The 16,382-nt window shown below is 41.5% G+C and overlaps 1 protein-coding gene across 1 annotated transcript; it reads right to left on the bottom strand.

Annotated features, from left to right (window-relative positions):
• Positions 1 to 485: 485 nt before the first annotated feature.
• LOC128253948 (tyrosine-protein kinase receptor) lies at positions 486 to 16,172 on the bottom strand. Its single transcript, XM_052982667.1, is given in 10 exon segments — positions 486 to 3,617; positions 3,619 to 5,010; positions 5,082 to 5,289; positions 5,811 to 6,844; positions 6,906 to 7,083; positions 7,470 to 7,657; positions 7,722 to 8,214; positions 8,544 to 9,237; positions 9,590 to 10,590; positions 15,888 to 16,172. Coding segments are annotated over 9 exon segments (5,100 nt in total). The 5' UTR covers positions 10,370 to 10,590; positions 15,888 to 16,172; the 3' UTR covers positions 486 to 3,484.
• Between the last annotated feature and the right edge of the window lie 210 nt (positions 16,173 to 16,382).

Here is a 16,382-nt window from a genome sequence, read left to right as displayed (position 1 = left end):
AAATATATATGTCATTAAGATATATTTATAATTCTTCGTTTTTGCGTTGTGAGATGTGCTTATGCTTAGATAATTCAAGAGTCGTCTTTTCGACTCCTCTCAAGGAAAAGCATAGAAAATTTGGAAATCCGAAGTTGAGATTGGGGGTGAGCGGAGTGTGAGAGGGAGAGGAAGTACGAGCAGGGGTGTGTGTCAATTATACGTTTCTTAGCTGGTATTTCTCTATAGCTTAGACCGAATCGAAAATTATACTATGTGAGTGGAATTCCCAAGTTCCGGTTCGCGTTCTTCGCCCGCCGTTATATTTTTCAGCAAGTTATGTTCGTTTTACTTTCGAGTGTGGTAGCTCCTCTAAATGGACTTTTTGCTGCTGTTCGGCTTGCTTATGCTGTATTTTACATTACTTGCCACCACCATCCATCAATCAATCGATCCAGCTTACAAAATGTGGTTCTAGTCTTTGCGTTTCTGTTTCTTGTTTATTATTTTTGTTTTTCGTTTAGTTTTGCCTTTACTTTTTAAATGTAACAAAATAATTTACGATTTTAAATGAAAACCATTAATTTTGTTTTTTTTATTAATATTTTATAGCTAGAGCTAAGTTTAAGCCTCTTCGCATGCACTAAACTTGCATTCAATTTTTTTGTCTTTTGGTTTTTCTCTTTTTTTGCGGGGTTTTTCGTAGTATATAAAAATACCATTTATTGTGTGATCTTTATACTTATCTCGTTTCTTAAATTTGTCTTTAAATATATATAATTTGTGTTTTTTTTTCTAAACATCGTTGCGAATTGTTATTGTGGAGAAATGAAGTGTATGCAAAGCTACTGATATTCCAATCAAAATCGTTTATGCTGCCAAAAATGATTTATCTCACCGGGAGTAAATGCCTTGACCTGGTTCTAAGCTTCAAAAAAACCTTCAGTTCCCAATCAGCAAGCCAAGTGGCAAAAAATTCAACCAGGGTTTTTATTTTAAATACCAATCGAATAATCTTCAATTCATATTTAAACATTATCATCATATTAAATGAATTTAGTAAAAACATCTTAAACGTAACGAACGAATATAGATTCCTCTTCCCGAATCCAAGACCCAAAAATCTCAAACTGAACCAGTGCCAACAATTAATCAACGATCTGCGGATATATGCATCTTGAACTCTTCTCTTTCAGGTTGTGGGCTTAGGTACACAAGGTAATGTTGTCAGGGTACAAAAATGTGTGGGAATCCTGTTCGCAGGTGTCTGTGTATTTATACATATGCATGTATTCGGAAAGGATCTCCTGGAGATGTGTGTGTAATGCATTTTGGTAAGTTTATTTCGCTTACATAAGATGCCTCGGCACAACCATTATAGATACACGTACAACAACAAAAAAATACTGTCAAGTTAACGACTCGATTAAGTGTTAAGACTAAGTGTAAGCCATGGATGCTGAGATGTATACTTATTGAGCATTCTTTTAGATCATACATTGTTCGATTTTTGTCTATTTATATTTTTGTCTCAATTGGTTTTTTATTTTATTTTGTACATTTTTTGTTTGGGTTCCGGTGTTTCGTGTGACAAGTCGCATCTAAAGTATAATGTATGGTGTATTTTCAGCCGTCCTTTCATTTTAAATTCATCGAAAAATGTTAAACTTAATATATCATAACAAAATTATTTAAGAAAATAAAATCGGGCTGAAATAATCTACAGAGTTGTTTAAGTATTACTTTAAAATGTAAAACAATAATTATTTGAGATACAAATCATACGTTATTTCATTGTTAAACATAAAAATGGAGAATCGGGAGCTCGTCTGAAAATGCGGGTAAGAACTATGTAATTAATAATGTAATTTACAGGATTTTTGGTTTCCGCTTGTTCAGCATTTTAATTTTACGGTTCGCTTAGTCGCACATACATTTTGGATATATAAGTTGATTATACATATGTTTATATACGAGAATATGTTTGCGTGTATATAGATGTATGCGCATATAACCATAGACTTGTACATAAAGCAAAACAGACATAACATTATCCTTCCTATATATGTATGTTTCTGTATCATTATCTAAGTATATATATATTTTTTGTTTTATTCGATTTGTTGTTTTAAACACACACTCAATTTTCTTACATCTAATTATACCTCAATATATAGTAAATCAAAATTGGCTCTTGGGAGCCCCGTTCTTGTATAATTTATATATTTTCTGCTTGGTTAAATATTATGTTTTCGCCTCACTTGTATATCGTTAATATATCTTTATAAAAATTATATAATTTAAAGCTTGTTCGTTATGTTCCAACTAAATTTACAAAATTTCGAATTCCAATCCAACACCTAAAAAAAAGAGCATTATAATGTTTATGAACAAATACAGGGCTGTGCTAAAACAATATTTTACAACATTTTCAGCAACTCAAATTGAGCTGAAAGTCGTTGCGTCATCTTGGTTTCGTTAATGCTAATTTTTGTTTTTCAAACATACAACTGAATTTTCATAAAAATCACCCTGTAAATTGTAGTTTTTCTTCTATCGCTTTACATGCTACTGTTTTTTTGTTTTTCATTTGCCTTAAGACTATTCAAATACATTTAATATACGTAATTCGCTACGACGGAAGCTTGTTATTTACACTCTATTTTATTTTTCCCGGAGTAAACCATATAAGAATTGAGAATCCTAAATTAAAATATATCCTATTTTAAAAACATATGTGGCATATCTGTCTGACTACATTTGTGGTATTGTTGCGAACTTTAAACGAGCTGTGTTAGAGACTTTGAACTACTTTGAGTTGACAACTTGGTTCCCGGTTCTGGACTGCGTATTAAAAATAAGCTAACGTTTCGCTCTTTTCTTTTTTTTTACTTTAGGAATATTGTTTGGCATTTCAGTCATCAGCTTAAAAAGTTAACTAAAGTTAGAAAACTAAAATGGTTAAAAAAAAAAACAAATAAATTATTTAAGGGTAATTGTTAAACTAAGATACAATTAATATATACAACCTCTTGCACAATTTTGGTTTTTTCTTTCGCAAAACTAATATCTGGTAAAAAACTAAACTATTTATTTCAACTAAATTTATGTATTACTTTCTCTTTTTTTTTGTTTTATCCGACTTTGGTTTTTTGTTTTTGTTTTACGCAATACAAATTTAAGATTAAATTACAATAAAATTTTTTTTGTGAAGTTCTCACTCGGTTTTTGCTATTCCAATTTTTGGTTTTTCTCTCATTGTAAATTGAGAATTCATACACTTAATGCGCTGGTGAGGCGCAAGCAAATTGTGATTGCCCCAAAACAAGACAAACTCATATGAGCGACTCAGAGTTTACAAGTCAGTGGTTACAAATTATAAAGGTCATTTTGCTTAAAGATTTTAGAAATCTTTAAAAATCTGCCAGAAATCCAAAGACTTTGCTTTGCTTTTGAAAGTGTTGTGTACTGACATTGGCATCCCTTGGTGGCACCGTGGTGGCTTTTAACAACTGATTTCGGAATGATTGTTGTTGTCCTTGTAGCGTTCCGCATATCCCTGAATGGTGAATGGTGAGTCGGCACCACCTGCTGATCCCGTGGAGACGTCTCCATTCATCACCGCTCCATTGCTAACCACCGTTGATGACCTTGCCCTCCGCCCCTTCGTTTTGTTTCACCTGCACATTGGCATACGACTGCTTGGCATTGCCATTGGGCAAACTCTTGCCGAGAGCCGAAGGATCCAGCGTAATCCCGTCCAGCTGCGAGGCGAAGGACAGCGGCGGCTGGATGGTAGTGGGTGTGGGCTGCGGTGTGTCCAGGCTGATGAGCTTGGCCTCCTCGCCACTCGCCAGTGGAGCATCTGGCGGCTCCACCCTTCCACCTTTCGCATTGGGTAGTATAAAGGACGTCTCCCAGCAATCTCCGTTTGCCAAAGTGGGGGCCATGCTCTCTACTGGCCGCGGATGTGGTGCAGCCGGGGATGTGACCGCTGGCGGAGTGCAGGAGCTCATCTGCTGGCGCTGCGATTCTGGGACATAGCCCGAACTGCTGGCCACCGAGGGATTGCCTCCACTGCCACCACCTGGTGGCAGCGGAACCAGATAGTCGGGCACTGCCAGGCAGAACTCCTCGCCATTGGGCGGCCGGATGACAGTGTCGTCCCTCTCGGAGGCCGTCGGTCCCAAAATATTGGGCAGCGGGGCATTCATTATGCTCGGATCCTGCGTGCAGGCCGTCAAATGCTCCAGCAAACTGATGAAGGTGGGCCGATCCTCGGGCGTGGGATTCCAGCAGTCGGCCATGACCTTGTAGATGGAGACAGGGCACTCGGTGGGTGAGCCCAGTCGACCGCCACGCACCACCAGCTCCATCACCTGGGTGTTATGCTGACCCGGATATGGCGAACGGCCCAAGCTGAAGACCTCCCACAGCAGAATGCCAAAGGACCACACGTCCGTCTTGGAGGTGAATATGCCATCGAGGAAGGCCTCCGGTGGCATCCACTTGATGGGCAACATGGCCTTGCCACCCTTGCGATAGTAATCTGATCTGTAGATATCCCGGGACATGCCAAAGTCGGCAATCTTCACCACTCGACCGGGGCCTTTGCTGCTCAGTAAACAATTGCGGGCGGCAATGTCACGATGAATGAATCGCTTGCTCTCCATATAGCGACATCCCTTGGCCACGTCCAAGGCGCAGAAAAGCAGATCCTTCATGGTCAACAGCGATGGGCGTTCGGGGGTATTCCTGTTCTCCCTCAGGAACTTCTGCAGATCCCCGCCGGCCAGCAGTTCCAACACTATATAATATGGCTGGCGATCGAAGCAGACGCCTATTAAATGCACCATATTCGGGTGATTGAACTTGGCCATTATGGCAGCCTCCTTAAGGAAATCCTCCTCCTTCTCCCGCTTGGGATCTTCCCGCAGCGTTTTCACTGCCACGCCCATTTCCACAGCATCCCCGTCGCGATGGCGATACAGTGCCATATAGACCTCACCAAAAGCTCCCTTGCCCAAAGCACTGCAAATTTATAAATATATTCAAATATTAGTGTATGTTTTTGGTATTTTAATCAAGACTCAGTGACTTACTTGACCAACTGGAGGCTATCGCGTGCCACTTGGGGTAAGCTGTTGACATCGATGTGGCCATTGAGGATGCCATCGCATCCGTAGTTGGGATTGAAGTTGTTAAGATTGGAGTCGTCGATGTTGTTGCGCAGGCGTGTCAGCTGCAGATCCTGCTCCACGAGCATCTTGTGGCGCTTCTTTGACTGCTTCTTACGTTGATAGCGATTGTCTGCGGCAGAAAGAAAGAAATCAGATCAGCAATCACGATACAATTTTAGTTTATATAAGTTGTAGTTAAAAGATGATGAACCTGATACACATAAAATTTACAACTATTCTATGTACGATATACTATTGGTTTTATCGATCAGTAAATTTAATGAATTTATTTTTTCTTCTTTTTGATGATTGCTAAAAAACAAATAAAGGAAATAGTTAAATTAATATCTAGCTTTTAAATTCAAAATTTCATAATGCACATTCAAATTTAAATTGTATTTGTAATGCTTTGCTTTTTTTTTAATCAAAACGAGTAATATGACTCATCAATTTTTTTTTTGTGTTCATTCTTTTCAAGTGTAAGCTGTCAGATTTTTTTAAATATTTCTCAAAGAAAACTGCTCTCCAGTTTTGATGGAATGCGTTTAAGGGCTTTAGTAAATATTTTTCGTTGGTTTTTCAAATAATTGTTATAACAGTTTTAAACGTTCTAATGAATTTTTAAATCATTAATTTTATTGATCTACTTACACAGCATAAAGATGAGTGCCGCGATGCAGATGAAGAGCACGGCCAGCGATACCATCAGGATGGTGACGAGATACTGGAAGGACGACTGACCCGCCTCCTCGCGAATTTCGCAGGCGGTGTGGTTGTCCCGCTTCAGACTCCAGCCGTCCGGGCAAATGCAGCGCACCTTCGACCGGAACTCGTCCAGTGCGACACACCTGTAGTCGCAGCCGCAGCCCTCAATCGCCGGGATAATGATGATGGCACCCGGTCCACTGCTGGCACCCGCATGGATGTCGCTTATTTCCCGCAGACTGCGACTCGCGCTGATGTACGAACTGCCGCCCTCGCCATTGGACTCGGTGAGGTAGACATCTCCGCCGGCGTAGCCACCACCTCCGCCACCGGTGTTGCAGCCACCTCCGCCGCCGCCGAATCCACCCTGGCCATGTCTGTGCACGGAGGTGCCGTTGTCCGCCAGTTCCACGTAGCAGGAGTGACCACCACGACCGCCCTGCAGCAGGGCAGCTCCATTGGTGGGGCTCAAGGCCTGGTCCTCCTTGGCCCGCCATCCGCCACCTGGACCGGCGGTCTTCTTGTTTAGCGGCTCTCCATTAATTTGGCCACTTTCCGGCGCCTGCAGCGGCTTCGCCTTTTGTCCGTGCTGGAAGTCCTCGTCTATGTACTGACCTATGCCCAGACCGCCACCACCACCGGCCACCAGCAGAGGCACTGCCTCGTTTTTGGCCTGATTGAGGAGGAACACGTAGGATCCACCGCCTCCGCCGCCGGCGCCATTTTCGATATAGATATTCTTGACCATATCCTGCTTGGAACGGAAGCTATATTGACCCAGATCCAGGTCGTGATCGGTACCGCAGCCGGCTTCTTTGAGTACTCCCATCGACTTGATGCAGGCATTCTCGCCCTGCTGGCCCACCAGAAAGTAGAGTTCCTCGTGTTTGTGCAGCTCCAGCACGGCCACAGCCACCGATCCTCGAGAGCTGCCCACTCCGCCCGATCCCAGGCCTCCACTGGCGCCCTTGGCAATGATTCTGTTCGGGATTACAGTACATTAATATGGCAGATCCTGTATGAGGTAGATCCCAAACTCACGTGTAGTGACCCTCGTGGGGAACCTTCCACTTTTGCATGCCCTTGTAGCTGCTCTGGTCCTCCACCACATGGACTTCCCGCAGGATATGCGTCTTGTTCTGCTCCTTGTAGGCGGCTTCACATTGCGCCTGCGATGGTCCTATCATGCCACGCGTATCACAGCTGGTTAGCTCAAGATCTGAAAAGAATTGTACAAAACAGTGGGTTAATATAGGGTGCCATGTTTTCAAACTAAAACACACTTTCATACAATTAAAATTAAATTACAAAACAAGGAAAAAATGTGTGACTTAATGTTCTTTTGTTTCTGTGTGGTTTTAAAGATATTTTAAAGATATACTGTGTACAATTGTTTTTGCTTATAATTTAATTACAAACCAAGGAAAAAAAATAGGACTCAATGTATAAATGTTGTATAGGGTCTTGTGAAATATCACACGAAAATGATCAATCCGTAGATAAATCAAGGTGTGTTTAAAAATTTCTTATAATCTGAGTGGTTAGAAAGATATTTGATATTTATATATGATTTAAATCATTTATCTTTAGCAAGTCTCAACTTACAGTTCGTGTACTCAAAGTCCTTGTAGGTAGGACTCTTCAGATTCTGTCGGACATCCCAGTAATTGTAGCCACCCAGGTGATCCTCTGGAATGTTGAGTCCAAAACATTCAGGACTCAGTGAGAAGTCATCCACGGCCACATCCGAGTAGATTCGCATGCCCATTCGAGCTTCGAATTGCAGATAGTATCTAGGGGGGATTTCTCACAGTTAATTGGACTTCTAGCGAAATTGATTTCAAATAGAAAACTCACTTGGACGTTATGTTAGGCAGTACATACTCCGCCCGCAGCCAATCGCTGCCCTGGTTCTTAGTGCTCCACCACAGCGTGGTGGTGATGTTCTCCTTCTCCTTCATCTCCACCACGGAGAGATTGATGCTGCCCGGATTTTTGCCAAATTGATGGATGAAAAACCTCACCACGCAGGAGTTGCGATAGGCGGAGTCCGGATTTCCATGCACCGATGGTGGCGGATTGAAAGTCTTGCTGACCATGATCGCATTGCTGGCGAACCCGATGATCGAGTTCTTCTCGGTGTTGTTCGCATGCTGGTTCATGTTGACCAGCATGTAGTAGCCGCTGGTGTTGTTCTGCAGGTGCTGCATGGTGTGGTCGCCATCCGGTCCGGTATCGTGGGTGGGCGAGGAGCCCGTGTGCCGCGACCAGGTCAGCGTGGTCTTCCCCGAATCGCGCCATCCACACCAGTCCTCCTCGAAGTCACAGCGACCGCCATAGGGAATTTTATCTGAAATGGGCGCATAGATTAGATAGATGTAAAATAACACATAAAGTACAAAACGTGTGTTATACTCAAAGTTTTAAGAGATACATTTCAGTACATAAAATAAACAGTTCTGTACATGAATGTTATTTAAAGTTCCAAACAAAAAGTTTAATTGAAGTACCACAAAAGAACGTCGTATTGAACCACTGTTTGAATAATATCGCATTACTTCTTAAATTTGACTTTTTTTAAGATTTTATTATTTTTGTATAGCTTAAGATTTTACGACAGCTTAGGTCGACTGAAGAATTAAGACCATAAACCGTGATATACTAAATGTTTTCACTCACCACATGACTGCTGCTCATCCTCCGCCTCGTCGCAATCCCGGGTTATATCGCATATCCGCGGTAGGTGGATGCACACGGGCACTCTGTTGGCGGTGCACTTGACCTGCGAGGTGCTGCACTTCTCCGATTTTGTGCCCTCGGGGAAACAGTTCACCATGCGTAAGTTGTCCACTGCGACGTGACCCTTTTGGCCCACTCGCAGATCGGGCACGACCTCGAAGACAATGCGGAAATCGCGGGAAATGCGACCCAAGCGATACACTTTCCGGGTCCATTGGCGCACATTATCGCCGAGAATCTCGGCGGGAACCCAGCTGCCGCCCGCCGTGTCCAGCAGTTCCACCACCACCCTCGAAAGTCCGTGGCTCATGTCGCTCTGGTGCATGTACACCTCCAAGAAGCATTTTTCCATTGTGGTGCTGAATTCCGGGGAGGTGAGATTTAGAGGCCTCGAATTCGGATGCACGCGGGCGTACAGGAAGTGTCCGTTGGCATCGTCGATACTATCCGCCGCAGGTCCTGGCAGCAGTCCCGTGAGATTCCACTTGGCCAGTTCCGTGCCACTGATGACTTGAAAGCCATCCGTATAGTTTCCCCACGTCCAGCTGCAGGGCGTCTCGAAATTGCACTTCACGCCCAGCTCATACTCGTACTCCGACGAGGGCGTGGCGTCCGTGTGGGGGGCGTAGGTGTTCTAAAAAAATTAAGAGGTTGATTAATAAGTAATATACTCCTTCAAATCATATATGGCTAATTCGGGAGAGGTATCCTGTTGCAGTAAGTATTTATGAATAAAAAAAGTACTTAGTTCTTGCCTCAAAAGATTTAAGGACTTACAATGTATAATTTTAGGAAGTATTAGGAAAACATGTAAAAAACGTTGTTCATACTTAAAAAAATAGATGCCGTACAAAAAATTTTGAAACGAAAAATCAACAACTATTAGAAATTTCGGATTTCTCCTGCTAGAAGATTTGCTCTTAAAAAATATATACCCAAACTGGGCTAGGTATTTTATAAAAAGCGTTCTTTTATGCTGTACTTACCGCATTTGGGGACGTATCTCGGATGCGGTCCTTGATCTCCTGCAGCGGATCCGCCGACGCGGGCTGTGGATCGCCCTCGAAATTGCCGTGGGTCACACCACCGGCCGGCTCGTCCGCTTGGTTAAAGGCCTTCTTCAGCTTGTACAGCTCGCTGATGGAGTTCTTTCGCTGGTTGGAGCGCTTGGGCTGGTCATCGACACCGGCGTACAGAGGGGGAAAGCGCGTGGAGTAGGGTCCACCCAAGGGACCGGCCGTCATGGCGGCCATTCCACTGGGCTGTCGCAGCTGTTCGCCATAGCGATCCGCCGAGCCTATGCCCTGACCAAGCCCATCGATGCGGCCAATCGAGGAGGTGGCGGAGTAGGAGGGATAGCCGGCACTGCTGCCGGAGATTCCTCCACCTGGGCCCCCCACCGAGGGGTTCATAAGCTCCTTTCGCAGCGATTCTATGCCCCGTCGTCCGCCATTTCCACTTCCTGGCCGTTGAGCCATCTGCGCCAGTCGCCGTTTGTTATCCCTACGCGATCCTGGCGGGGCCACCTCGTAGTCCTCGTATTGCGTAGCGACCGGAAAAGTGGGTTGTGGCAGGGGCAGCGGTTGCTCATGCAGCCGGCCGTTCCTCAACTGCTTGCCCCCCGTCGCAACTGGCCAACTGTTGAAGCTCGGATGCTGGGACATGGGCAGCGAACTAAAGGTGTGGTTCATGATCAAAGGTCGCTGAGCATGGGAGGGATCCACCAGCAGGAGGGCCAAGGCCACCACCACACACAGCAGCACCATTCTAAAAGCTCCTCTTCTTAACCACCTTCTAATAGATTTTAATTGCAGAGACAATACAATTTGTATTTATGGTACGATAGTTAGGTGCTTAACTCCTTGGTAAAGATTGCGACCACTTGACGCGTTTAAAGTTCTTTAAGTGCAGGCAGCTCATTGCTAAAGCTTTCACCCAAAGGTGAGTGTGCTATTTTTCGCTAATTAAATGCCACCTCCGTTCGATTCTGTTGAGAGTAAAAAATAGGGTAATTTGTTAACCAAAAGTTATAAATAATCATTTTTCTATTGGCTTTTGACGTTTGACTTTTGAGTGGAGACAATGCAGCCCACGTAATGACATTTCATAATGCAGAGGTTTGGGATTTGGCCAACCCACACAGTATCATGCGTCCTTTTTCAAAAGACAAAAACCCGTTACCCCTGTCCTGCCACCAAATCAATGAGAGTGATGTCGACTCACAGGCGAACAATTGACATAGTAAAGCCCAAGGCCCAAAATTGCAATAAGGCTGCCTTTATTTTTGTAGAAATCCGAGTTTTTCTTCTGAGTAAGGGAAACCAATCGATTGCACCCTTCCGATTATTTTGAAGAAGATGCACGCAGTTCCTTAAAATGTAAATATTGATTGCGCTTCTCGATTTACGAGGCTTGTATTGGAATTCGGGTAAAATTTGTAAATGATTTTTCGGAAATAGAATTTAATGCATTTTCTGTGACTTTCAGTTCGGCAATCCGAATTTTATATACCCTGGCAGCTATAAAAAATCCAAATTTGTATAAAACAACAATATTAAATAATTTAAAGGCGTATATGTTTTCGAACAATGAACAAAGTTGATTTTCAGAATATAATTGACCAGCAAAAGTATGAAGACTTAGGCATAAGTTTTAACTTTAAAACTGAGGCTAAAAAGAAATCAATTAAAGGAGCTCAAAATAAATTATATTCTCTTTATTTAAGCAAAAATAATTTTGATAACAATTGCCTTCACTTATTGCATGCCAAGTAATTTCCATAAACCATTTATTCTAATTTGAAATTGTATTTTAGATTGGTTCTGAGATTGGAAAAACCTGTCATTGGCCTGATGCCGAATTTCACATGTCCAAATGGGTTTCTTCATAGTTATTTGCCTTTTTGAACGAATCAATTTATATTTCTTGTATATGTAGACACAGGCATTTTCTTCTTCTCAAGGGGCGTCGTTAAATTTCACTTTTAACATTTGGCTATACAACACATACACACACACACACACACACATGCACAATAATATAATGGTATTTTCCCGAATTTTGTTTTCTTGATTTGTTTTTATTGCGAATGACAACTGCATATATTTTATTTGATTTTGCAGCTAACATTTGTTCCATCGTTTTTTTTGTGGATACTAGACTAAGGAATAGACAAGTGAAAGATAGAGAAAGCTAAAGAAAAGAAAGAGTGAGAATATGATGTTGTTGTTGCTGCTCGCCTTTCGTTTTTTCACGTTTTCTATTATTTTTGCCAAGCGAAGACCCCAACAAAAAAAATATATTCCATGTTGGGATAGCGAAAAAGTCGGGAAATTTTTCACAAAAAAAAGAAAGTTCTTTGGTATGTGTGTGTGTGTGTAACTTTATAGTACGCAAAGTATGCTATACAAAATGGCTGACGCGAAAACAACAACAAAACGGAATTGTAAATACTCACACACACACACAAAGAGTGCCAAAACACGCCTCGTGAAAAAAGGAAAAGAAAAGCGAAAATGAACTGAAACGAGAACTATAGAGTTTTCACTGCACACCCCACTCGTTTGCGGGATATTTGCAGCGAGTACAGAAAACGGAAACGCAACTGAAGCTGAAAGTCCGGCGAGTAAAACGGTGAAGCGGGAAAGTGGGAAAGCGGGAAAGCGCTAAGCTGGGAAAGCGGTAAGCCAACTAGCTGAAACTACACATGCATGCAAAATGCCCTTTTCCTCACTCCCCGTTTAAGCCCTACTGAAAACCCTCTAAAATCGAGGAGTAGGAAGCGAACTCGAGTTGAGGCAAAAGTTCAAGACACGGACAAGTGCCAGAAGCTATGAGGGTTACAATGGCGAGCGTATACCACTGAAAAACTTTATTTTGTGGGTATTTCATATTTGGAGCGCAACTAGGAAGGCAAAAGAACCCCTTCTGTCAGCTTGATTGACTTAAAATATTTAAAATTGAATTACATTTTTAGAAAATAAGATATTTCTATCTAGTGCCACTAAATTGGCCTTGACTTGTCGATTCTAAAAGAAAGAAACGCTGTCTATAGTTCATATATATATTATGGTTTGTTCCACAACTCATAATTATAAAAATCATGAAACTAAAGTGCAAAAAACTGGGACAGGTAAAAAACTCCCTTAAATTAAAAGGCAAAAGAAATATAATTTGTTGTTGCTTATTACCAAATAATGTATAGAAATTCTAAATCAATACAAAAAGTTTAAATGTTAATAGCGTAAATATTATTGTATTTGTTTTTGCTCCCCTTTCTTTAGTTTTAAAATTATATCCATTTAATCTTCTTGTTTCTTGTTTTAGTTGTAATCCATTTCGATTCCACAATTTCTAAAACTAATCTGGATTTTTTACAAAATCTCGTATCATAATTGAATTCAATCATTTAAATATTAGGCCATACTTAATAAAAGAAATGTTATTTATTTATTTCATTAAGTGAAGAAGAATAACAAAAAAATTAAACGAAAACCAATTAAAAATTTATTTACTATCATAACTATACCTCTAAATGTTTTCAAAAGCTTATGTTTTTAAAATAAACTTTTAATATATTAACAGATACGGGTAATCAAATAAAAAAGTGCCAACAATGTTTTGTAAGTTTCGAAGGGAATCAACAAAAGAGAAACAGCACATGGACAATATCCTTGGTCTGTATTTTGCAGATACACACACACGGGACCAACAACAACAATATTGGTAGGAGCGAGTGGAGGCTGCGTCAACGTCGCAAATATTGCGCTGCCCTCTGACCCCGACTCCTGGCAATGGCGATGGCTATGGCGATGGCGATGGTGATGGTGGCAGGGATTTGCCAGGATGCGAGACGCAGCTTCGTTTTCGTTGACTGCGCAGGATACACACACACATAGGACAGTCTTTGCTACTAATGGCGCAGACAAATTGTTTTGCGTATCTCACAGATACACAGAGAAGCCGAGGCGCACAAAAGATACTACACAAAAAACACACCACACACACAGACGAAAGTAACGAAATTTTTTCTGCAGCTCAACAAATTTTTCATTAGATTCGACAGTATTTTCAACATCATTATGGGGGACTTCTTAACTACATTTGTTCGCTATATGCTTGAATATGTAATCGCTTTTACCATAACGCACTCATTTTGTGTGGGGTCTTGAAATTTGCAAAGGCTGCTGTATAGAGCTAAGGAAAATATGTTTTTTTTTGCGGAAGAAAATTATGAAGTTTTCAGTTACACATTTCACGTTTCCTCTTCTTTTTCATTTGCTATTGGTATTATTTGCCCGCTGATATAGTTGTAACATTTTCTTAAGCACTGTATTGTTTTTTCTTCAGGATTTTCTTTTTTTTTGTGGTATTTCTTGTTGTTGTTTTCTTGGAGGCCGTCAATCCGCGTATCTGTGGGATACTTGCGCGCACGACGCTCGGCAAACGAAGACTGAAATGTGGGAAAATGCGAGAGTGCCCGGCCAGCATCCTTTGCATCGGTATTGGTATCGGTATCTCGCGACGTCGGCAGCTAAACGAATATCCTGCGCTGAAAACGAGCCACAGGATACACGAAGAGCTGCGAGATTGAATTGAGGAAATTTCCCCCCGACTCGCTGCATTTTCCACAGCGTTTCCACTCGTTTTTCTCAGACACCGAAAGCTGTTGCTGTTTTTGATTGAATATGAAGGCAGGAAAGGGGGAGGGGGGGCGACAGTGGCGCACTCTGTCGGTCGGCATAAGCCGGGAAATTAATACAAACTGCTGGAAATTGAATTTAGCTACATCAGCCGCTGCAGTGGCAAAACCCCTCATTTCAGGGGGGTTGGGGGCGGTTTGAGGAAAAACCGATGGGCCTGCTTGTGCGTCAGTTGCAGTCGGAGCTGCTGCGTTTCCTCTTTCAATTTGCAGTGCATTAGAGCCCCAACCTTCCTGCACATCCTTCGTCCTGCGATGTAATTTCACCTAATCAGTGCCACGGATGCGAAACAAATTCATTTATCTTGGCCTTTTTTCTAGGCTGCTTGTAAGCCGGACACTTGTTTTAAGTAAGCTCGATGCCAACAGGTGCTACTTGCGCTGCCCAGATTTGCATTCGCCTTCCGGGCCTCACATATTTATTCACAGGAAATAATGCAATTCGCAGCATTTTCTTGGTAGCTTTTAAATGGTAATCTGTCAATTAAGTCAAGATAAAAGGGCAAACGGCTATATTCTAAACATAGAAACTTGCTTTGGGCTTTATCTGCGCAAAAATGTCAGATGCATGCAATAAACCTATGAATTGTATAATTCCAAGTTGATAAGTATGCCAAGGAAATGCTTTGATGGACATTTATAAAGCTACTCAGCTACTCAAATAAAGTATTAGAATAAAATTTTCTAGCAATTTGTTTCAGAAAACATTTATGAAAGTGATTGAAAAATACACTTTTTTAATCAAATAGTACCAACCCAAAAATATTTTCTTTAAAAAAAATATTAAAATTTCAGATTTCTTTGAATGATTGATTGATAATTATAATTGGCTCATAAGCCTAGCAAAATATATTTGTAAAATAAATCAGCAGTTGAAACCATATTTTTTATTACCAAAATAAGCTAATATTATTTAAATTTGGCATCAACAACATCAACTAATGACGACAACAAACGGAAATGGGCGACACAGACGTAGCCAAAATGAATATAGAATCGCGAAGATGAAAGTACATGTGCAGATATATGTGCATACGTACGATAATATATCTGTAGAACACGCCAATATATGCAAACATATTTATAAGTGTCGGCGGCAGCTGAAGAAAATCGCAGACAGCAGAAAGAGATGGATAGAGAGGAAGAAAAAGATAAAGACTGTAATGATCAGAAGCAAAACTCAGCGCTTACATTTAATACTAGGAAAGATCAACAAGATAGCAGAAAATCGTCAAGATTAAGCTAAAATGTATCAATACACAACAAACCTTTTTTTTTTTGGCAATTGTAGATTTACAAACTCCCTATTTTTGATCACAAAATGGTATACACAGCATCGCAACAACAAATTTTTGTCAGATTTCTAAAAATGTTATTTCCATCTCTAAATATTTTTTTTGTTTTCTATTTTGCAACATCAAAATGGGGACGTAAAATGTTTAGAGATGCGCAAATTGCGCCAAGTGCTCCCAAAATGGCACATAAAATATTCAGTATAAGCAGTCCGCGTCTAGCAGATGCACTTCGCCAGAAAATATATATTATTTAAAAATAGACATCAGATTATGTAGGGGAAAACTCACGCAGTTCGGGGTGAAGTGTGCCCGGCACGTGTCGTGGTTGGAGAAAGAGTTTATCCCACTATATTTATATCACTTGGACTTCAATTATATTCACTTAAAGCCGACGCGCACATGAGCGTGTTTCTCGAGTGTACTTTTACGAATATATGTATATCTCTTGGATATTTGGTGTGCGACATCCGCTGGGCGACGACTGAGCGGTACGAATGTTCGACGACGACTGACAAGAGCTAGGGCTGATCGGCCAAAGAAGCTAAAGATGCGAAGGCGTCGTCCGTAGAAAAAGACGCCCCGAGAAAACTCAGTCCATCTCACACAAGAGATACGAGATACAAGTAAATCCGCCGGCTAGTTTCTTTTTTCTCACGGCTACGGCATCGGCATCCTTGGGGTCGTTTGTGTGTTTGTTTGTTTATTTGTTTTCGTCGCGACGTGTCAAGTGGTAATGCAATTGAAATTGACTTGTGCGTTTCGTCAGTCGCCGCGGGGCTGTGG

This window comes from Drosophila gunungcola (genome assembly GCF_025200985.1).
Source record: "Drosophila gunungcola strain Sukarami chromosome 2R unlocalized genomic scaffold, Dgunungcola_SK_2 000004F, whole genome shotgun sequence".
Taxonomy (NCBI): Eukaryota; Metazoa; Arthropoda; class Insecta; order Diptera; family Drosophilidae; genus Drosophila; species Drosophila gunungcola.
This window is presented reverse-complemented; position numbering and strand designations above follow the sequence as displayed.